The sequence below is a fragment of the Ambystoma mexicanum genome, chromosome 6q (genome assembly GCF_040938575.1).
Source record: "Ambystoma mexicanum isolate Mex_15411 chromosome 6q, UKY_AmexF1_1, whole genome shotgun sequence".
NCBI lineage: Eukaryota > Metazoa > Chordata > Amphibia > Caudata > Ambystomatidae > Ambystoma > Ambystoma mexicanum.
The window spans coordinates 815,320,485-815,344,292 of NC_090937.1; the positions used below are offsets into that span (position 1 = coordinate 815,320,485).

General features: G+C 43.9%; 1 protein-coding gene across 1 annotated transcript in view; it reads left to right on the forward strand.

The window, feature by feature from the left end:
- Positions 1-23,808, forward strand: part of RXFP1 (relaxin family peptide receptor 1) — a 1,623,004-nt gene that overhangs the window by 1,421,478 nt on the left and 177,718 nt on the right. Inside the window, 1 exon segment of the mRNA XM_069631337.1 lies at positions 22,049-22,120. Within this exon segment, the coding sequence (XP_069487438.1) occupies positions 22,049-22,120 (72 nt within the window).

A 23,808-nucleotide genomic window follows, 5' to 3' on the forward strand; every position in this document is an offset into this window, starting at 1 on the left:
ATTGTTGCACTCACTCTGAACTGCACGCCAACTGTTGCGCTCACTCTATTCAGCTCCCATTCACTCACGTTCTTAGATTTTGGGGTTTTGTTGCATTTTTTAATCAACTTGATTCTAGTACTTTGAATAGCGTCAAAAATGTGACTGGTTATGTTGTTCCACTGTGTCACATCCTCTGTGCTCTACGTGATTTTATTTGGCTGTTTTATGCTTCCCAGGATTCGTTTGCAGGCCACCAATACCCCCACACAAAAATACTAACTCTAGAAAGTGTTACACTGCTAAATATTACTAGTGAACATGATACAAGGTTTCTATACGACTGGTATTTTTACTAATACATTTTGCCGAAATAAGTCATCGACATTTTTATTTTTTTGTTTTTGGGGGGGTTCCCCCCAACACCCTTTCCTCCACCTATTTTTAACTATTCCCTAAACCCCCAGCCCCTTATCTGCCCTTTTCCAACCCCCCACATCTTTGATGAATTATTTCAGCAAAGTGTGATGGTAAAAAAAAACAGTTGTAAAAAACGACTGTCGATCAAAGAACGCTATACCGATACGAGCAAGCACTCTTATCTCTACCGATCGGTTTACCGTTCATGATAGGTTGTAAACATGATCTATACCAGAGTTAGAAGTATACCAAAAAAAGTAGCGGAAATGTGACCCTGACGAAGGACACAGTGGGCAGGAAGGGCACATTGTGCAACTTATTTTTCAAATGTTGCAGCCATGCTGATTGACAGCCAATTGAGTTGAAGCAGATGTCGGTTTAGCTCTATCTGCCATTGGGTAGGAAACTCAAGAAGTGGACTTTAACTTCACAAAGAACAGTTCCAGAATGGTGACATTTGTTGCAAAAAGTAGTCGAGCTGTCAACAGTAACACATAAAAGTAGTGGAACACAGCCCCTGACCGTTCCCGCTCACTTCAGGCTCGCACTTACCTTACATTGCACTTCACCTTTTGCTCACCCATGAGCACCCCAGCACCTATCCCATTCCCTCTCCCTTCTGCACTTGCACCTTCCGAACACTCACAAGGCATAGTAGGTTTGTCTTCTCCCACCCCCACTATATTTAATATTTTGTATGTATGTTCATTGTTTCTTATCCCTTGTCCCCTCCATGTTGCCCTGTGGGCCCTTTGAAACAGTATTTACTTCCTGTATAAGCGCATAACAAGCAAACAATAAATAAAATAAATAAATATCACAAGCACATATTCTGATCCATATATATAGAACATGCATGTATTAGAGATACATAATCTTCCATCATTCTATACATTTATTGAAAGTACACAGTCTTGTACTCGCCAACACTTGCTTCGGCTCCTTTACCTTCATTCAGTTCATAATGACGGCTTTTCTACTTGGTTGTCTTATGGTAGATCAGCCTTTTGGCCTCAGCAAGCAATTTGGGATAATGCTGGAAGGCTGATTTAGTGCAAAATCCATCATTATGAACTGAATATACATACCAAATATACAAACTGGACATGGTAAGCACGCTCCACTAGTAAAGGGCGTAACAAAAACTTGATGAATAACACAACACAATATGATGTTAATCCCCCGTTGCAAGGCTGGAACGGGGGTTAACGACCCGCAGCTCAAGTTATCGGCCTGAGCGAAGCGAGGGCAAATAACGAGGGCTCTGGGTCGTTAGCCCCTGTTCCAAGGGCTGGAAAGTGGGTTAACAGCCTGGCAGCCAAGCTATCGGCCCGAGAGAAGCGAGGACGGATAACGAGGGCTCTGGCTCATTAAAGGATAGTTCCGGGACTTTTTTTTTATTGTCCCTACGGTTCGGCCATGTGTTTTTAAGCATAAATCGGTAGATCGTATAAAACTTTCCTATGGACCTTACCCGACTTTTCGTCCATTAACGCACTCGAAATCAGCTGCCATTTTGTGATAATCCTATCACTTCCGCATCGCCCTGGCTCACCTGCTTTTGCGGCACTAAATCAAATCCCCCGCCCCTGAGCCTGACATCAGCAGACGCGCACCGCCCATTTCCCAACGCCAAAGCACGTCTCGTGTCAACAATCGCTGCGCCTCAGCTAATGAAGTGTCGCCATGGAAATGGCAGGACGCCTCTTTCCTCAATAAGTATAAACACACCGTTTCACAACACGCAGCAGCAGATTTTCGATTCCATTCCTCTCTCTGTGTTACTTTGAGTATTCTGTGACTCGTTTCTGTGCTCTGGTCAGCTACCTTCGCTGCTTCTAGGCCTTGTGAACACCTGTACCATCTCTGTAAATTATTTTACTTTCTTTACCACACAATGGCTACAATAATGCTGTATATGTACGAGCCCGAGTACACCGAGGAGGAACTACTGGAAAGGCAAGCACGCGAAAACGATGGGGATTCGGACGGCAGTTGGGAGGACCAGTCAACGGATGAAGAGCCTGAACCATGTCGCATGGACGGCGTCTCCACCTGGTGCACGTGCAATCGGTGCGAGCTAATGCCAACTGAGGAGGAGAACTGCTGCTGCCGTGAAAATTCCGGGTGCTTGGCCTACATTTCGGAAGGCGATCCAAGTCCGCAATGCATCACCGAGCTGCCAGAGTTTAGGGAAGCCTGCCTCTCACGGACCGTGTTGAGGATGATGATGGTGCTTATGCACGAACTTCGCGGCACTGTTCGTCCGCGTAATCCGAGTAACGAGTAAGTATACTCTGGTTGTGATGTCAGTGATGCCACTACTATGTCATGGTCGTCTCCCACATAAAAAAATACATATACATATCATTCGAATGCATGTAAATTGGTTCCATATTGTGCCTTTTCCAGATAGAATTTTTTTCAAAGCAGAATGACATTTTTTACCTGAATCGACAGTGATGAGAAAGTTTTGTCATTTTAATACAGTTTGCATCTTTCATTTTCACAGGTGGTACAGGCTGGTGGCCTATCGTTGCTTCACTTGGTGGCTTCACGGGAGGCTCGGACACCGCGTTCGGAGAGTAATACCTGCCTGTGCGGTACTTGCCATTAGACAACATTTCCCCAGCGACAGTGGACAATACCGCGGATTTTCCCTGTATGTGCTGCAACCGGAACTTTACAATGTGTAATGTTTATTATTTATGTTCAATTGAAATTAAGATCTAAAATAAAACCCAGCATATATTTTAAAAATGGTTGTTTTGATTTTTTAAATCAATCTAGTGTGTCTCCATTGAATAGTCTTCCTGTGCCTTGTCTTGTCACACCACATGTCTCCGGCCAGCATCCTCCCTCACGCTGGCCGCCCACCTTCAATCCACATAACCGTTGAACCCATATGCAGCAGACATACATATGTTATTTTGTGGGTTGGCATCAAGCCTCCCGGCCTTGCCTCCTCCCCCAAAAATACTTACCACACCACTTGGTTCAAGCGTTGGCAATAAAAGGAAGGCCGTTGGATTTTATTGATACAAAACATGGTTATAGGTCGATAATCCATATGGTTGATCATAATAAATCATCCTTTTGGACACCGGGTACAGAGATGACCCCCTCTGGCCCGTGCCGCCTCTCCACCACAGGCCAGCCTGCTGCTGACTAACTGCCTAGGCATCCAGGGTCTCCAGGGTGAACTGCAGCCATATATTCTCCTGGGAGGGTGAGGTATTTATAAACTCACCCCCCTGCCTTCCATGTACTAGATCCTGCAGCCTGCCTCTTACATGCAGTTAGATGGCCTCTCCTTGGTGAGGCCCTGCTGCAAACGAGTCTTGTCTGCACGACCAGCGCCCCAATCCACCCCCCGCCCTCTCAAAGGCAGTTCGCACCGGGGTACTTGCGCTGGCAAGTGGAGCTGTCGGGGAGCGATAAAGGCCAAGAGGTGCCAAAGACCATGTACACTTCAAAGTGGTCTATAGAGCATGGGTTGTTGTTCCCATGTCTACCTCCAGACCCCGTGTCTCCTGCCAAGCATCCCCCCTCACGCTGGACGGCCCCCTGCAATCCACATAAGTGTGTCTCCATTCACGAGTCTTCCTGTGTCTTGTCTGCACGACCACCGCCCCAATCCACCCCCCGCCCTATCAAAGGCAGTTCGCACCGGGGTACTTGCGCTGGCAAGTGGAGCTGTCAGGGAGCGATAAAGGCCAAGAGGTGCCAAAGACCATGTACACTTCAAAGTGGTCTATAGAGCATGGGTTGTTCTTCCCATGTCTACCTCCAGACCCCGTGTCTCCTGCCAAGCATCCCCCCTCACGCTGGACGCCCCCCTGCAATCCACATAATGCCACGACATATACACGTCATTCATTCACAAACACACCCCTGTTTCGAATTCTTTATAACCCACTTCAGATTTCGAATGAGAACTTCTTTGCGCTTTGCTAGTCAACACGTGAAGGTGCTGGTTATCTGCTCTTCGTCTCTGTGAACTTCCGTGACCACTTCGAGCAAACTCGCCAGTTTGCAACGTGTGAACTGCTCCCTGTGCTACGACAAGAAACTACTCTGATCCCTGCATCTAACTGTTTGTTCGTCAAGGTAAGGCCATGTACCATAATCATTTGGCGTCCAATTTTTAAATTTATATCTATTTGCTAGTAGTCATCAAATTAGTAGTGAAAAGTAATCATCAAAGTAGTTTGTAAATTAGTAGTCAAAAGTAATCATCAAAGTACTTTGATGACATCAAAGTAGTCATCAAATAGTCATCAAAGACAGTACATGCAAGGAACTAGTCACATGTTCTGAGTTTAGTCAAATTATTTTTCTATTTTTTTAAAGTTATTCATATACTTATGCACATGTGAATAACGTGTATAGTTCCAAGAACCTAAACGAACCTTGCATTGGACCTTTTATGTGTCATTTAATTTTTTAACACATTGGTATTCATTGAGAATTGTTGATCTTTACTTTTCAGAACTTTCCACAATGCCTGCCTGTTCCATTGGCGGTTGCCCTTCTAAGACCCATAATAAATCTGAAGGTACTATAATGCATGTTTTCCCTAAGACAATAGATCAGATAAGAGAATGGGTTAGATATTGCGGGTATCCACCGTCTGAGCTTGAAAGTAGAGTCCTAGAAGTCTTTGCGGACAAGAGGGGTGATCGATACCGCATCTGCAGCAGGCACTTTAGCTCAGACATGTACTCCACATCATTGCTAATAAAGAAGAACACACCGCGAGCGAGGCGAAAATTGCTCCCAACCGCTATTCCCACTCTATTCGTCCACATCCCTCCACTGGTGAGTCAAGTTTACGGATCTAGCTCTCGGCCTTGCGGTAGTGTGTAGCATTAGCTAACAATAATTTCCACATTTATGTATCCACTCAATATGAAGGCAGAAGATTCTCCATCCGTGTCGTTTTTGCAGTCATCAGCCACTTCAAGCGCCTATCGGGTAATCTTACTTGGCTATTCTGCCACTGACTTGTTTTAGGCATGTAAATCAATAGTTTTAATTTATCGTGTAATTATTTTACCTAATGGTACACCCTTGTACTCGTCCTCTAGTCTTTCTTTTCAGTTATAATTATTGTTATCCAAAATAATGCAAGTACTGTCTTTCAGGGAGATGCTGAGGAGTCCAACGTATTGACGACAACCGTTGATGTCACTCAGATGCTCGAGGTACGTTTCCGGACAGTTACATCGATGGAGATCATCAGATCTTGCACTCTTGTAGCGTGATTGTTACACACAATGTTTCTTTCGTTTTTAGCCATTGATATGTCCTTCTGTCGTCGCCCTCCTATGTGTCTTCTTTTTTCAATATTGTGTTCATTACTAATGAAAGTCCTATGTTTCAGGGAGTCGATGGAGCATTAGTCCAAGAAGAAGGGGGAGCATGCAGTTACGGGTCGGCGCAACAGCTAGCAGAAGTGTGCACCGCAGTTACATCGTCCCTTGATGTTCTTATGCATTTCGAGGTATGGATACTGACAGTTCGATCAAGCGAGATCATATGACGTGATTACATCCGCTATACTTCCTTCTTTATTAACGCAAGTACTATGTTTCAGGGAGATGACGGAGCTTCTTCTACAAGAACATCACCCCTAGTAGTCGATGCAGATCTCTGGGTGTTGACACTTCCAAGGATCGAGCAAATCGAATCATATTTAAATGTCCATTATTTATTTTTGACAACTGATCATTTGTGCATGTCTATTCAGATGAGCCGTTGACGCCTGCACAAAGTTTATGTTCTTTCCATACTAATGCAATTACTGTGTTTCAGGGAGTTGTTGAAGCGTCATCTTCAATAATATCATCAATGGAAGTCTATGCGGACCCCGAGGTATGGATCTCGACAGTTCCATCTAACGAGATCAACAATGCCTGAATAATCTTCGTTAGAATGTTCTACACAATGCGTTGATTCGTGTATTGCTATTGAGATATACGTGGGTATTGGTCCCCAAGTACATTTTGTGTTTTCAATATTATTATACATACTAATGAAAGTTCTATGTTTCAGGGAGTCGATGGAGCGTCAGTGAGTGATGGATGTGCTAATCGTGAAAATATAGTCGTTGCAGCGCAAGAGGAAGTGGAGACATGCACACACGAGTCGGAGCAACAGCGTCCAGATGTTGAAGTTCGAGGCAAGAAAGTTTCAAAGAAAAGAAAGCAAAAGAAGGTTAGTGTCCCGGTCACTATATTATGTTGTTTTTCACTGTTAATAGTTCAATAATGTAAGTTGTGTTTAAACTGAACATCCCTTTTCCAATCTGTCCTCTAGTTGCGAGTGGGTGTACGAACTAGATCTACACAGACAGTGAAGCAAACAAGAGATGTTGCTTGTCAAACCTTTTGGCAGGGACTTGAGACTGGAGATGCATCGTGCCAATGGGAAGAATATGAAGTGATTGACAACGGAGCTATACCACCACAAATCATTGATAGTGAATGTCCTCCTGGTAGTTCGGATGCAGTCGGAGATAAATTCACAGAATCCACACCCGCAAAAACTAAGACCGCGAGAAAGTTGAAGAAATTGTTTTTTTCTCCCATCGCCGGTGAAGGAACAGATGTTTCAATGGAAGAGAATGTAATGGACGACAATGAAACACCATCAATATCACTGAACATAGCGGAAGATGATATCAGAGATTCTACCTTTCATGTGAGTGACATGTCCTCAACGTTACAGGCCGAACCAGCTGGGATGCAGAGTGACAATATAAGGAAAGAGGCCAAATTCATTGTATTCGATAGTTGTTTGATTGATATTATTATTATGCTGAAATGTGGGCATTTGGTTGGTGGGGAAGTATGTGGGGAGCCATTGATTAATGTGACTCGTGCAATTCGAGGCACTAACCTAAAAATAAATGCCACCTGTACACAATATCATCCGTTCTCATGGTCTGCACAACCCGTGCTGGGACAACTGCCAGCAGGCAATCTACTTTGTGCAGCGGCCGCACTTTTTAGTGGTTCAAGTTTTAAAAAGTTAGAGTCTTTCTTTCAGTTTGTGGGAATCCATTTCATTGCGAAAACTCAGTTCTACAAATACCAAACCGATTATCTATTTCCAGCCATTAGCGAAGCTTGGAGAATGGAAAAAATGTCTATTGAAAGTACATTCGCGGGCAAACGGTTCAGGCTAGCCGGTGATGGACAGTGCGACAGCCCAGGATTTTCAGCCAAGTACTGCACCTACCACTTTCAGGACATGGAAAGTAAGAAAATTGTGAGTTCGGTGGTCGTGCAGGTGTCACAAAGTACATCCTCAGTGGCCATGGAGAAAGTTGGCTTTGTAGCATCATTGCAAGAACTACAATCGCGGGGAATGGTGATCGACCTGATAGCCACGGACAGACACGTTTCAATTGCCAAGACAATGAGAGAAGAGTACAAAAATATAAATCACCAATTTGACGTGTGGCATCTTGCAAAATCAATCAATAAAAAAATGTCGGCTGCAGGTAAAAAAAAAGATACGAAAGATATTACACAGTGGTCCAAGTCAATCAGCAACCATCTTTGGTGGAGCTCAAAAACATGTGGAGGGTCGTTGGAAATTCTACTGGAAAAATGGCGGTCAGTAATGTTACACTGTACTAACGTTCACCGTTGGAACACGAACCAACATTTCCACAATTGTGAACATGGCCTTTTGTCCACAGAGGAGGCACGGAAGAAGAAGTGGTTGATTCCTTCATCAGCCACTCACAAAGCCATTGAAAAGATTGTATTTGATAAAACTATAACAAAAGATTTGAGGGGACTCATGGAATTCTGCCACACAGGAGATTTGGAGGTGTTCCACAATATGTGCCTAAAGTACAGGCCAAAACGATTGCATTTTGGCATGGAGGGCATGATAAATCGGACTCTTCTAGCGGTCTTGGCACATAACCATAATGTTGGCCGTCAACAAAGTAGGACGACCGGAACTTTAGGGACGCTTCGCTACAATAAGGCCTTCACTAAAAGAAGTAAACAATGGGTGATCAAACCAGTGTTTGAGGATATGCAATATGAGTTTATTGAGAGACTTATTGTCGATGTCATAGATAGGCACATACATGGAGTTGTGAACGAACCTGTGCAGGGGACAACTGCATTGCCACCCAACATTGCCTCTGTTCCATGTCCACCTAAAGCAGAGCTCATTGAGAAATACACATCGCGGTTTAAATGATTGTAATTTGATTGTCTTTGCTCTCGAGTCTCCTCATGTCGCGGGCCCATTGAATGCTATGTATTGTGTAAATAAAAGTGATTGCTCAGCGTACATGCAATGTGTCTCTCCACCCTTGCCCCTCCCTTCACCGTGCAGTAGTGCGAACCACCCGGGTGTCACCTGTGACTTTGCTCTCGAGTCTCCTCATGTCGCAGGCCCATTGAATGCTATGTATTGTGTAAATAAAAGTGATTGCTCAGCGTACATGCAATGTGTCTCTCCACCCTTGCCCCTCCCTTCACCGTGCAATAGTGCGAACCACCCGGGTGTCACCTGTGACTTTGCTCTCGAGTCTCCTCATGTCGCAGGCCCATTGAATGCTATGTATTGTGTAAATAAAAGTGATTGCTCAGTGTACATGCAATGGGTCTGTTCCCCCTTGTTCATTTGCGCATTAAATTAAACCAAACAGTAATATAAATAATTTTTCAAAAAATATAGAATGTCTCCGTATTTATGGTTTTCTGGGGCTGCAAAGCACGCAGACAAAATGCAAAGATGCAGTGTAAATTTCAAGTCCTGTGAGATGGCCTTACACTGAATGTAGCTAACTAGGAATGTGTGCTCGTTCAAAGTGAAGGTCAGCTGCTTTGATTTTTAGCTCGGGTGCCGGAATGGCCCACGACTCAGTATAAGGTTCTATTGTTATTTGACCTTGACAGGCCGGGACCATCCCGAAAGACTTCTTTTTGGGGGTGTGGTGCAGTAACGTGAAAGATAATGAATATAATTTCCGAAACGAAAGCCATTTAATGTTCGTTCATTAGAAGAAATCACGTCGGCATAGAAGGAGTGTTATTTCGTGGCTGCCCGACACACAGATACAATGGAAATTGCAAATATAATGTAAGTAACTCTTTAGATGAGTTTATACCGCAATTTAATTACTATACAGTAGCTTTAAAGACGGGTTAAGGTGTACTTGTTCGTTCTATCTATGTGGCATATTGTTTTGTACCGCGCACTATCTTGAGGAGAACCATCTCCTTTTATGGAAGCACCTCAAAACCTTCCTCTTTGCTTCTGCTTTCTCTCTCCCTCTCCCCTGCTACAACTGGTCCACTGTCTGCGACCTCGGTCCTGGGCCCTTCCACTCTCCACCTGCACTGCCTCTCTGTCAACCCCTGCACTGGGGGACTGTCTCAGTATCCTACAGCCCCCCCTTCCCAGCACTTGTTCTGCACTTACCTTGCACTCGCCACCAGCTGGCCCTATGTATTTATTATTTTATGCTACTTACCTTGTACTCCACTTCCCCCCTCCCCTTCCCCTTGCACTTTTACCTTCCCCCTACCCCTGCACTTGCGCAATCTGAATTACACCTGGCCTAGTAGGGTCGTTGTCTGTCTTCTCCTTGTCCCCCCCCCTCCCTGCCTCGCCACGCCTTGAAACACTTGTGTATAGGCGCGTTGCAAATGCCATATTATATCATATCAGTGACGAAGTGGTCCACTGGCGCTCAGGCGGCTCTGAAAAAGGCGGAGGAGAGGGGGTGGGTTACTGGAAATGACGTATAATACCCAGTTGCACTGTCCTAGCTATGAAACAATTTCCCGACCTAATATATAAAATGAATAATTTTAATAAAGATCTGATGGTGAGACTAATTTCATTTTTTATGTTTTTAAAACAGGTACATCCTGCTTTACTGTCCGTGTCACGAATACCAGACACCGGCGGATGGATTTTACAGCCGCCAGTTGCTTCTCCGCGTGAACAACGTTACCACCCTGACCATTTTATGGGACGATCGCCAAGTACAAGTATGCCCTTACGCGGTACTAACGGCCAGATGCAACATACAGACCGTTGTGGTGGCCTAGTGCCTCGTTGTTGGAACAGCCATGCGATTATCAGTGCGACCGAAGAGCTTATTTTATCGTAAACCAACACCCTGTGTACTGCACACGAACATCGCTTGCCTCAAGACGAACTATTTTGGATCGAGAGCAAATAAAAATGCAAATCTCTGAATATTCTATAAACATTTGATGTCCAATAAATGTACTTTGCCAAATGTACAATCTTGCCGTTTGCTTTTAAACCACAGTTTCATATTTCGAATTGTGCCGCTGTATTGTGAGATGATCAAAGACCCTGTGTACAGCAAAGGAACATCGCGTGCCTCAAGACGAACTATTTTGGATCGAGAGCAAATAAAAATGCAAATCGCTGAATATTCTCTAAATATTTGATGTCAAATAAATGTACTTCACCAAATTTACAATCTTGCGGTTTGATTTGAAAGTACAGTTTCATATTCCGAATTGTGGCGCGCTGTGTTGTGAGCTGATCTGTGTTGGTTTCCGGGTTCTGTGTGGAGTCGCGTAGAAGACGCCTGGGCGCGTTTGCCTACGCAGCACAGTCACGTCACGGAGAGAGGCGGGGAATATGAATGTTTTGATAAAGTCTGTTTCAGGGGCGGGGGATTTGATTTAGTGCCGCAAAAGCAGGTGAGCCAGGGCGATGCGGAAAGTGATAGGATTATCACAAAATGGCAGCTGATTTCGAGTGCGTTAATGGACGAAAAGTCGGGTAAGGTCCATAGGAAAGTTTTATACGATCTACCGATTTATGCTTAAAAACACATGGCCGAACCGTAGGGACAATAAAAAAAAAGTCCCGGAACTATCCTTTAACCCCCATTCCATCCCTTGGAACAGCGTTTTTAGGCTATTAGCACCTCGGGTTGCCCTTAACCCGGGGTGCTAAAAAAAGGATTTTACTTCGTATAACGAGATGCGCACAGTGTGACATTCTGCAAAAGAAAATCCTTTACAAAGATGGCCACCATGGAAAGGGAAGATGGGCTCCCTCTTGCCTTTCCATGGTAGCCATTGTGAGCCGAGCGGAAGGTGCGGCTGCGAGGGCCGCTGCAGCCGAAATACGGTAAGTTGGGGGTCGGGTGTGCTGGCAGTCAAGCGGCATGGAACGCAGGCTTTCACTGGCCGTTCAAACCCTGCGTTCCTAGCCACCTGATTGGCTGGCCCCCCGGCCAAGGTGCCTATAACAGTACATGACAATATTTGCTTGTGATATTTATGTGGGCTATTTATGATGAACAGCAATAAACCTAGAGGTAAACATAAGGGCTTTTGTACAACTAGGTTACACCAATAATATTGTTTTTACGTACATTCAAATATAATGATTACTCAATAAAATACCCTTTAGCAGATGTTGCCATTTCGAAATTAAGATTTAAATTGAAAAAAAAGTATGATTTAGCAGGGACTAAAAGGGGGAGAGAGGGGCCTTTTGCCAAGCTTTCAAGTAAATTCTTGGTGTTTTTCACCCATTCCTAAAGGCCCCATTATATTTGCCTTTTTGGTAATCTAGCCAGTACATGATTGGCTGTGCCCACTCGACCATAGACACAAATACCATTTATAATAACAAGCATTCGTGAAGTCAATAGTTTGGGCTTTGCTAAATATAACTGGCTCATCTTGGAGACCTCTTACCATGTGCAAGGCAGAGAGAGCTGGGAGGTAGTCTGTGTGGCGATGGTCAGCCATGCTTGGCGACGATCAAATGGTCATCTCATGGTTGGTGATGGTCAATCATGGTCATTGATGGTTAGTTACGACCAGTAACGGTTGGTGATGGTCGGTCAAGGTTGGTGATGGGCAACAATGGCTGTATACAGTGAAATGTGGTAGGATATTGTTGACTATGGCTGGCGATGGATGAACATTTTTGCCAGTGTTTGGGTATTGTCCACTAAGGTTAGCAATGGTCCTCAATGGTTTACAATGGTAGTCTGTGGTTGGCGATGGTCGACTATCGTTGACGATGAAGGTGGCATTATGTAGCATTCCAGCCCTGTGTATGTCATCCTCTTATGGAATCCCCTGGCCCGTGCGTTTACGAGGCACTGTTATCCCAAGAGAACTTTGTGACCAGATTGAAGAGAAACAGCTTCTGCTTAGCCGAGTCCGGTGGGGCTCATATTTCCCTCCTTACTAAGTTATGTTATTTAATTTATCTGTGTATTAAATACTTATAAGCACAATCATCCTTTGTCATCCGAATTCTCCATATTACAAGTGGCGACGAGGATCTTGTTATTGAGCCCCACGCACCGCCATCGAACTCACCGTGTTGGGATTTCCACTGTCTGCTTTGTTACCATTGCTGCTCCGTTGTAATCCCAACAACGTCGCAGCGGCCACCAGATTGAAGGTATGTCCCCCTTGTGAGCCACTCCATTGTCTCTTCCAGCAACGCAGCAGCGGCCACCGAGACAATTCCTTTCTCCCATGCCTCCATATCTATCAGCTGCGCATGCGCGTGAGTGTGTTATTTAATGTGAAATACTGCCATCTACTGCCATATAAAGGAGAAGAATTAGCCTGCCTGCACATAAGTTGTATGGACTGCCTATAAACTGAATTACACGACATTCATGTACTACTGGTGATTTGTGAGCATGACACGGCGGTGAACATTAATGTGCTATAGCTGAGTAATGAGCAAAATACAGCAATTTACAAGATTTGAACATAAATAAAAGGAAGAAGTATACAAGTGTCACTGTTTGTGTCAAGACAGCATATGACAACATGCAGAAGTCAAATTTCTCTCTGGTCAATATCACTCCTATAATTTTGGCAACACTGTGCTCCACAATTTATTGATATTCGTAAATTCACCTTTTTTACAATCCCAGCAAATGGCAATGCAATAGCAATAATGTGCTAATCCCTGTCTGTGTTTTCTGAATTTTGCAAATAATACACAGAGCTCAACATGTCAGAAGTTGGTGAGCCTGCAACACCATGGAAGAGGTGGATTAAATGGTTCGAACATTATGCAGGTGTTGTGTGTGGCCCAAACTGTAGTGTGGAGCAAAGGAAATCTTTATTATTACACTTCCTTGGCCCTGCTGGTCAAGAGAAATTTGAAGACTTGCCAGAACTTACTGCCAATGAAGATAATGATCTAAATGAATATGAACGAGTCATCAAGAAGCTGAGTAAACACTATGAGAAAAAGACGAGTACCATCTTGGAGAGGTACAAATTCGGGAAGAGAGCACAAGAGGAAGGTGAAAGCATTGAACAATATTACCAACCTAAGTATGCTTGTGAGGACTTGCAATTTTAATGAACAACTGGATGAGAGATTGAGGGACCAGTTCATGTTAGAGTGCAGCAGTGCCAAAGTCAGGGAGAAGCTGTGGTCTGAGGACGATCCACCCCTAGATACTGTCCTGCGAATAGCTAAAGAGGTAGAGCACACCGAGAAGTGTGTCAAAGAACTACAGAATAGGTTCAAGGCAACTGAAATCAAAATGAATTAATCACATCAAATCAAATGCGTCTTCATCCAATGTAATCAATACCAATGAATCTGTGGCTCAAGTAAGTGGAGAAACTAATAAACAAAAGACAAAGTTCTGCAGACCCTCATGGAATGAAGATAAGAGAAACAAGACATCTTCCAGGAGTTTTGATAATTTCAGGAGGAGGAGTGCAGACAAACGAAGAGCCAGCCTGAAAAGAAGAGACCAAGGCAGATGCTTCAGGTGTGATAGCAACAGCCATTGGGCAGATGATCCAGATTGTCCAGAATTAAAAATAATTTGCAGCAATTGCAAAGGAAAAGGCCATTATTCCAGGTGTTGTAGAATTTGCAACACATCCACAAATTGGATAGGAGACAACAGTTACAATGGCCACAGTGACGAAGAGGGAGAAGAATGCGTGTTTATGATAATGGATGTCGATGATGAAGAAGTAGTGGAGAGTCCCAAAGCATCTGTTCATGTTGATGGAACAGAGATAAGAATGATGATTGACTCTGGCGCCAAATACACCCTTATACCACAAAATCTTTGGAACAGAAATAAGCATGAATATCTACATGAAGCTGACATCAGACCCAGAGCATATGGAAGGGTCAAAATTGACATCATAGGGTGGTTTTGGGGCATGTTGAAATTCAAGGATAGAAAAGCCAATGGAATATATGTCACAAGTGTAGGAAAGACACCACTATTAAGTTGGACACATCAAAGCAAGTTGCAAGTTAAGCTACATCCCAGTGATATTGAATCAGTTTTGTCAGTAGAGAGTACTACATTAACAAAGGATAGTTCTAATGAAATAATGAAGGCAGTGTTTCGAGATGAGATTGGATGTCTCAGAGGTTATGCTCATGAAATCAAATTGAAACCTTATCACGTTCCTGTTGCACAGAAATAGCGTAGTATAACTTTGTCTATGAGAGACAAAGTGAAAAGGGAAATTAAAGCTCTGGAAGATCAGGGTATTATAGAGAGCATTGATGCCAGTGAATGGGTTTCGCCGTTGGTTGTGCTCAGAAAAACATCAGGGAAGCTCAGGATTTGTGTGGACATGTGTGAACTGAATAAATGTGTTGTTCCGGACAGGCACCCTCTCCCGAATATTCAAGAATGTGTTTCTTTGATAGATCCATCTAAGTTTTTTTCCACGTTGGATTTAACATCAGCATACCATCAGGTAAAACTACACAAGAATTCCCAGAAACTAACAGCATTTATTACGCCCAATGGATTGTATTAATATAGGAGGATGCCTTTTGGGCTGATATCTGCTGCGTCTGTGTTTCAGAAGATAATGCACAGACTATTTGAAGGATACCCTGGTATTATGTGTTTCCAGGTTGAAATTCTTGTATATGCAGATGAACAAAAACTACAGGATGAGAGGGTGGCATATGTCTGTCGAAAATTATATGATGCTGGAATGACATTAAGCAAAGAAAAATGCAATATAAATCGTTCAGAAATTGATTTTTTAGGACACACAATCTCGCAAATGGAATACGACCTAAAAAGCAACTTACTGATGCCATCATAAATATGCCTAGACCAAAGTCTAAGGAAGAAGTTCATACTTTTATTGGAATGGCGGAGTATTATTCGAAATTCACACATGATATTGCATTTCACACTGTTCCATTACGTGAGCTCCCCAAGAAGAAGATATTTGAATGGACTCAGGAATGTGAAGAACAATTTGAATTCATTAAGTGTGCTTTGACCAAAGCTCCTTCATTAAAAAATGTCACATGTGGAAAAAAAAACATCATCACTACTGATGCTAGCAATTTAGGGTTAGGGGCAGTTGTCATCCAGGAAGTTGATGGAAGAGAAATTTTAAGTGCATTTGCTTCAAGATTATTGAAAGGAGCTGAAAAAACGTATGCCACAATATGCCACAATAGAAAAGGAAACTCTGGCTATTAAGTGAGCATCAGATAAATTCATAAGTTTCATCATGGGGAACAGAAGTTGAGTTTCATACAGATCATACGCCATTAGTTCATGTTATCATGAATAAAGGTTTGGACAAAGTTTCAAATCGAATCAGAAGATGGGTAATATTATTACAGGAATTCAATTGCACGGTACGGTACGTTCCTGGAATCAAAAACATTGCTGCAGATTGTCCCGTCTCACAAGTATTTCTGAGGTGGGAGATGGTAGTAAGAATGATTCTGAAATAGTTCTGAGTATAGAGACTGCCATACCACAGAGTGAGTGGGGAGATGCTGAAACAAAGGACAATTCGATAATTCTATTAAAACAACTCATTAAGGGTCAATGTCCCTTGAGGAGGGCGAAGTTTGAGGAAGTTGGTCTTGTGGACTATTGGAGAGTTCAGGATGAACTGAACGTTCAAGGTAACATGGTTATGAGAGGTGACAGAATAATTCCACCATCAGGAGTACGTCAGAGACTTATTGAATTAGGCCATGAAGGCCACTAAGGGATCGTGAAAACTAAACAGAGGATTCAAAATGATTTCTGGTGGCCAGGGTGCGATCTTCAAATTGAGAGGATGATCCGCAACTGTATCCTTTGCAATGAGAGTGAGAAAGCTTGCATGAGTGTGAAGTATCCAATGGTTGTGATGGATATCCGAACAAAGTGGGGTATGGATATTTTAGGCCCCATTTACAGACAATGGGAAATGTCAATTTTGCTTAGTTGTAATTGATCTATTAACTAGGTGGGTGGAGGTACTGATTGAGCCATGTATTACCACCAAGACAGTTACTGATTTTCTATGGGAGATTTGTGGTAGAGAAGGTTTTCCAAGTAGCATTATGACAGACAATGGCACTCAATTCCGTTCCAAAGAGAGGGAGGATTTTTGTATAAAGGATTCTATTGTGCATAAAAAGAGTGCCATTTATCATCCCCAGTCGAATGGAAGTGTTGAACATTTTATTAAAGGTCTGAAAGAAACAATTCGATGGGCTTGGTCAAATGGATTAGACTGGGAGAAAGCAGTGAGAGACAAGATAATTGCTCACCTTTTCACTCCACATTCTACAACTGGCCTATCTCCATTTGAACTGAGCAGGGAAAGTAAGGCTAACAACAAATTGTTGCCATCATGGATGAGTAGGAGAACAGATGTAGAGAAGGATTTTGGTTCTGTGTGTGAAAAGATTAGGAACATCTAATTGAAGAACAAGTCTGCTCATGATAGTCTTTTACCTGCAAGGAAAGAAAGTGTGACCAGGGCAGTGGGGGAGTTTGTGAGAATTAAGCTTCCACCAGCCTTGAGGAAGGGTCCATGTAAATGGTCCCAACCAGTAAAAGTGGTTGAAGCATTCAAACATGTAATCAGAATAGAAGATGGTAGGATATGGAATATGGAGAGAGTATGTTTGGTGCAAGCACGTAATGACAGGACTGTTGTTGAGAGGACAGAGGCTGATGTTTCTAATATGAGAGGGAAGGTGAAGAGTGTGGAAAGGATGAGGGGTGTGGAAAGGAAGAGACAAGTGTCAGAATTTTCCTTGCTAAGTGTCTCTTCAGATATACCTCGTTGGTCAAGCTGGGGTAGAGTCAGACGCCGACCTCGCTAGATGGAAGATTTTGTGTGAAGTTGAATCTTATTTATAAAGACTTATTTTTCTGTTGTGTGGTAATTTGTTGTCGCAAAGGAAGGGAGATGTGTAGCATTCCAGCCCTGTGCATGTCATCCTTTTACGGAATCCCCTGGCTCGTGCGTTCACGAGGCACTGTTATGCCAAGAGAACTTTGTGACCAGATTGAAGAGAAACAGCTTCTGCTTAGCCGAGTCCGGTGGGGCTCATATTTCCCTCCTTACTAAGTTATGTTATTTAACTTATCTGTGTATTAAATATTTATACGCACAATCATCCTTTGTCATCCGAATTCTCCATATTACACATTAGTAAATTAGTGCGTACCCATTGCCCGACCCTACAAAACATACCCTAAAATGGCTGCTAACTGGGACACAGGGCAATAGAGTCAAACAACACCCATGATCTATATTTGCCTCTGGTATACCAAGCCTCCCAGCTACACATCTGTGGAATTTAGTTTGGCTCAGATAAAGCTTGTGCTAAAGTGCCACCTAAATGAGCAAAACTAAACAATAGGCCAGGTTATATATAGAACCCCGTGACTTTTGCGTTATGAGCCAGTGTAAGGATTCTTAATGCATTGAACTCAGAAGGATGACATGCTAAATTGGCTCAGCTAGGATTCAAGCCTATGGCCCACAGCATGAAGAGGTGTCTCATGCGAATGCTTAACTCACTGAGCTGTCTCTCTGGCTTCTGCAACTACCCATCGGCGGCGTCAGGCATGGGCTTGGGAGGGCTGAAGCCCTCCAACTTTAATGCAACAGTCATCAATATAATGTGAGGCCCAGCCCGGCTCAGACTGCAAAAAGCTGTCACATTTGTCTCCGCGGAGAGAGGTGTATTTACTTACTTTTAAATGTACTTTTTAACTTTAAAAGTAAGTAAATACACCACTCTCCCAAGTGATAAAATAGTATTTTACTGTGACTGTGGCCTCTGCAAACGTTCTGAGGACTAAAGCCTACCCAGGGGAGGATATCAATAGACGCCCCACCCATGTGGAAGCTAAAAGCTTAACTGCTGGGCTCACTTTTTAGTTGGCCCATACCCCCAATGATTAGCGTTCCTTTATTTAACTAAATAGCATGTAAGATGCAGAGGTGTAGACAGGGAAGGGTATGAGAGGGTGCAGAGGGAAACGGTTAAGGGAAAAAAAGGCTTTTTTGTTTGTGTGTATGTGTGGATTGTATGCATGTATATATGAATGCATGCATGCATGGATGTGAAGGCGGGTGCAAGTGCACTTATGTTATTTATGTATGTGTTGTGTCAAGGTTTAGCAACAAACCTTTATTTTTTTATTCATTGTATTTGTTGATCAAGCCCAGACCCGGAGGTATCACAGCGCCAGAAGAATGGTGCAATACAAGTAATAGGTGTTACATATGGGTTATAGGTGGAACAGTTTAGTGTAGACGTTATAGAGGAGGCAGTTGTTAGTTTCTGACAGTACCTTACATGCAGAGCAATCAAGTGTATTTATTTAACGAGGCTGTTTTTACTTTTTTCCAAAAAAGAGGGTATGAGAGTTCTTCTTGGATACTGGGAGGTAGGGAGTTCCACAGGGTGGGAGCGATAACGGTGAAACAGGAGCCTAGAGCTCTTTTTCTGTTGAATCTGGGGTTGATGAGTGAGGTGGAGGAGGAAGAGCGCAGGCTGAGTACATCGGTTTTTTTGTGATGCAGAGGGTGAGGTAAGCAGGAGCAGTGTTCTGTAGGCAGCGATGGGTGATGGCAAGGAGTTTGGACTCAATGAGCGCCTTAATGGGGACCCAGCGTGCATTGCGTGTAATTAGCAAAAGGTGGTCAGATCTTTTCATGCCCCATGTTGCTCTAAGGGCATTATTTTGGATCAGCTGTAATTTATGATATTTTTCACAATATGATACATGCAAACAACTTACACTTAATTATTATTATTATGATTAATCTATTAACGTGCAGCCATAGACCCTGAGGCGTGAGGGCGCAGACAAGACGGACAGGAATGAAAAACATGGGGACATGGCCACCACGGAATGGAGAGAGCTTAGGAACTGAAGGCACCAATTAGGTCTCCATGAACTGATCATTGGAATAGAAAAGTCTTAAGTTTTTTCTTGAAAGGGATAAGAGAGGAATGAGCTTGCAGTGATAGAGGCAGCGAGTTCCAAATCATTGGGGCAACATGTTTGTATGTGAGGGGGTGTCTTAGTGCATGAGTATGAATAAATGCAGTGTGAATGGTGTACATGTTATTGAGAATGCAGTGTGAAGGGTCTGGGTGCTCGTGCAAATGACAAGCTGTATGGGTGTCTGGGTGTGTGTGTGCGTGCGCACGTCAGGCTCGGACTGGGGTATAAAATTGTCTCGGGCACCAATTAAAAAGTGGCCCAAAGTTGCAAATGGTAATTCATTCCTTTTGTGACAGACTGTTAGACTAGTACCCAAGGGGGGAGTAAAATGTGATGCAAATTGTGCATTTTAAAGAATATTTATCCAGCAACACTGGTCGAACTGCTAGCCGCAAAGTGATGTAACTCATCAAACTGGCCCACATTAGCCAAAAAAGTTGCCCACTCTGACCCCATGCTAGGGCACGGAATGTTTTGCTGCCATTTTTGGGCAAAGCAAAGCCAACTTGAGTGTTATTCTGTGAAGGAGGGGTTGCAGTAGGGGAAAGGTACTGCAATGGGCCTGGCTGGGTCCTCCTGTGGCATTGAAATTTGTACTCACATTAAGGATAAAACCACCTTTGTGAGTGTTATTAAATGGGGGAGGGCGTGGTACCTTACTGTGGCATGGCATTGTTTTACTGGTGTTACGGTCAAAGTCAACATGATAAGTGTTCTTACATGGGCGGAGGGGAGCCTTTGTGCAGCCCGTAAAGCAATGTTTTCTTACTGTTGCATGACATTTTCTACTGGCATTAGGGTGCAAATACAACATGAGTGTTCTTATAGGGAGGATTTGTTTAATGATAATGATTTATTTTGATAGCGCTTTCGCCAATCCACTGTACAGAGAACATATTTATGTAAAATGTTCACCCAACCGAAGTTGGTACTCATTTATTGACCTGAGAAAGATGAAAGACTGAGTGGGCCTTTCTGGGTTTTGAATCTGTGACCTGCAGATCACACACAGATTGCAGCAGCTAGGGCTCAACCCGCTGAGCTATTGTACCCGCTGACCAGTAAAAGCATATATTTTTTTACTGTGGCATGGCTTTTTTTTTAACTGCCATTAAGGCAAAGCCAACATGAAAATGTTCTGATGTGGGCATACAGCATATATTGGCTGAGCCAGCATGAACATGTTTTGTTATAGTATCATTACTGGCATCATGGGCAAAGCAAACATGAGTATTTTCTGATGTGGGAATACTGGCATATATAGGAGCACCAGAATGGACGTGTTTGGGCACAATCAGTATGACAATGTTTTTTACACAGTTGTGCGGTACTGGCATGCAGTGGGCAAAGGCATTATGAAAATGTGTTTGAAAATACTCCTGTGCATGGTTGATGACTTGGCATCTATTGGAGTTTTTTCATGTCTTACCCTACAAATACTGATTGTAAACTGACTTTTGACCTAATGTATTACATAGAGTATATACTCCATGTCAACCCCTTATTTAAACATTTTTCTCTCGGTTGGTTCGCTTGCCCTTGCTATGCTTGGTAGCTCCTACAGATTTGTTCGGGGGCAGAACAAGCCCAGTTCCCTACTTTAGCTTAATGCCCCACTCGTTACACAAGCCTTGATAGGCCTCTGGTGAGTTGGGGGGAGGGGGGGTTAGATGCATCTAATGGGCCAAAGGAAGGCGCAATATCTACTCAGCCTACTGGGCTCCAGGTGGGGATCAAAAGCAAAATAGGTTTAAAGACCCCACGCACTACCAGCTTTCAGAACTGCCATCCAGCCCCCGCCCCAACCCCAAATTGTGTGGCTGGCTCCGCCCCTGCAACTACCACACATCCACCATTATATAAATCAGAACGCCATCTCATACGCTGCCTGTTTTTGCTGCACCCTTCGCCGGTGAACCCGATGCAGGCTTTGGTCAGAAAACAAGAATTGCCAAAGCCAGCAGCTCTGTCTTCGAAAACGTAGAGTGTGTGATTTATAAGAAAGCCCCCACGGAACATCAAAGCACACCTTCCATATTTAATTAGCTAAACCTATTCGCTTTTCCAGTGGATGCATCGCAAGAAGGGCTACTCTAATTGGCTATAGATGTGTTCAAAATAGTGAGAGAATCTGAATAGTGTGTCCCCCCAAGAATGCCGAATGCAATGGCGGCTCCTGCATACCTCTCTCCCGGGTAATGTGCAGCCAATCAAGATCTCAAAGCAAAGGTTTTGCATTTCCAATCATAGCCAGGTTTAAAACCATTAATATCAAATGTGATAGCGCCTGCTGCTCAAAAGCACTTTGTGAATCTGTGTCCCGATGTCCACTGACTGCAGTCTGTGTGTTTTTTTGTCTTTCAGGGATTTTGAAGGCAATCAAATCCACACTTTGAAAAACGTCACTTTCACATCCTGCAACACTTTAACCGTGCTGTAAGTAAAGAGGAGCGTCGCGTTTGCGAAATAAGAGCCATTATCCTGGGCCCGTACTCTGTGTGGGGGTATCGGCAAATCAAAGCCTTGATGCTCACGGCTACTGTGCTCTCCAAGACCACAAGGCGCCCCGGTCTCCCGTGCTGCAGGTGTCATTAAGGTTCAGGTGCATGACAGTCAAAACCGGATGTTAGAAGATGACCTGGCACGTGTTGCAAATTCAGCCCTGCTTTTGGGTACGGACCTTTCCTAGAGTTATGGAACCGTCTGCAGTGCAGTGCTGCCTTCACAGTCGGAAACCTGGGCTCTCTAGTGACCCAGAAGCAGCCCATGGGATTCCTCCGGCGCGCAGTGCTTCTTGGGAGATTTGCAGTAACTGGGGGTGGTGGGGCTGAGCGATTCATTTACAATCTCTTAGAAGTATTTAGGAAAATTAGACCTTCACCCCCACCCCCTCCATTCAAGTGGAACAGCCCAAGCCTAAGCTGGCACTGTCCAAATGAAATGAGTATATCTGGCATGTTTGAATCACTATCACAGACATATTTCAAATATACATATTAAATGGTCATTCTTATAGTGCCAAAAAGCTCTTTGATTTGAGGTAAATCGGCAGAAAACCACATTGGTGCTATTAGTCTCCCTCCCCTTTGTTTCAGACTAATGAGCCCCTCGCCCCCTTTCCCCAGCCAATACCCCTACAACATAATGTGCCCACAAATCCTGTTTTTGTGTCTTTCGCAACTGGAAACCACTCAAACTCTGCAGCTCTGACTCCACGCGTGTGGATGGAGTCCCCCACTTTTTACAGGAGTCCCCCCACTTTATTTAGAGGGCACCTTCATATGCTAATTTCTGGTGACTCCACATTCAATTGGTATGTTAATGAGTCCCCGCACTTTGTTTTTAGGACTTGAGCCCTGGCCCTGTGTGTATACACTGCAGTGTGGGTACACTTTCCCTTCCCGGCACCCACATGCAGGAAATCCTTGCTATGCTATTATTTTGAGCATTGTGGAAACTAATGGGCCCTGCTTGGCTTTCGACATTGCATAGTGTTTTCTAAACTAATGGTGGGCAGTCCGTGGGGGTCTTCCACACCCTCTCCACTTCCCACTGTCCTGACACTATCCTGGTGACCCATGAAGTACAACTAAACAGGCAAGTACACCTGAGCAGGCTTGCGACACAGCGAGGATACCGCTTCTATTTAAAAGTGAAAGATATTTACCGAGGGGAAGAGTTTTCAGGAATGAGCAGGACAACTCCATCCACCTCTCCCCCTACACACACAAGCAGCAATTCAAATGGGTAGCACTGATGGGCAGGGCAGGCGTGCGTCGTTCTGGGGCAGTGCGTTATGCTTAAACCTATGTGTCTGGAGGATCTACGTGATTTTTCCGTCGTGGAAAAGTCTGCGACAGAAAAGTTTGCATGAGAAATGTATGCACCACAAAAGGTTTGTACATTTCCCATGCCAACATACATATAATACCCCTTACAAACCAACACCCCCACCCACACCCCCAACACACCCACAACACACCCACACCCCCAACACACCCCACCCACACCCTACTTACCTTTTAAGACGTGCTGCGTCCCTGCGGCTTCCGTGATCGGGAACCGGCACCGCACCCTATTCACGTGATGATTACCTCTCTGCTCCGACACGGGAGCCAGGAGGT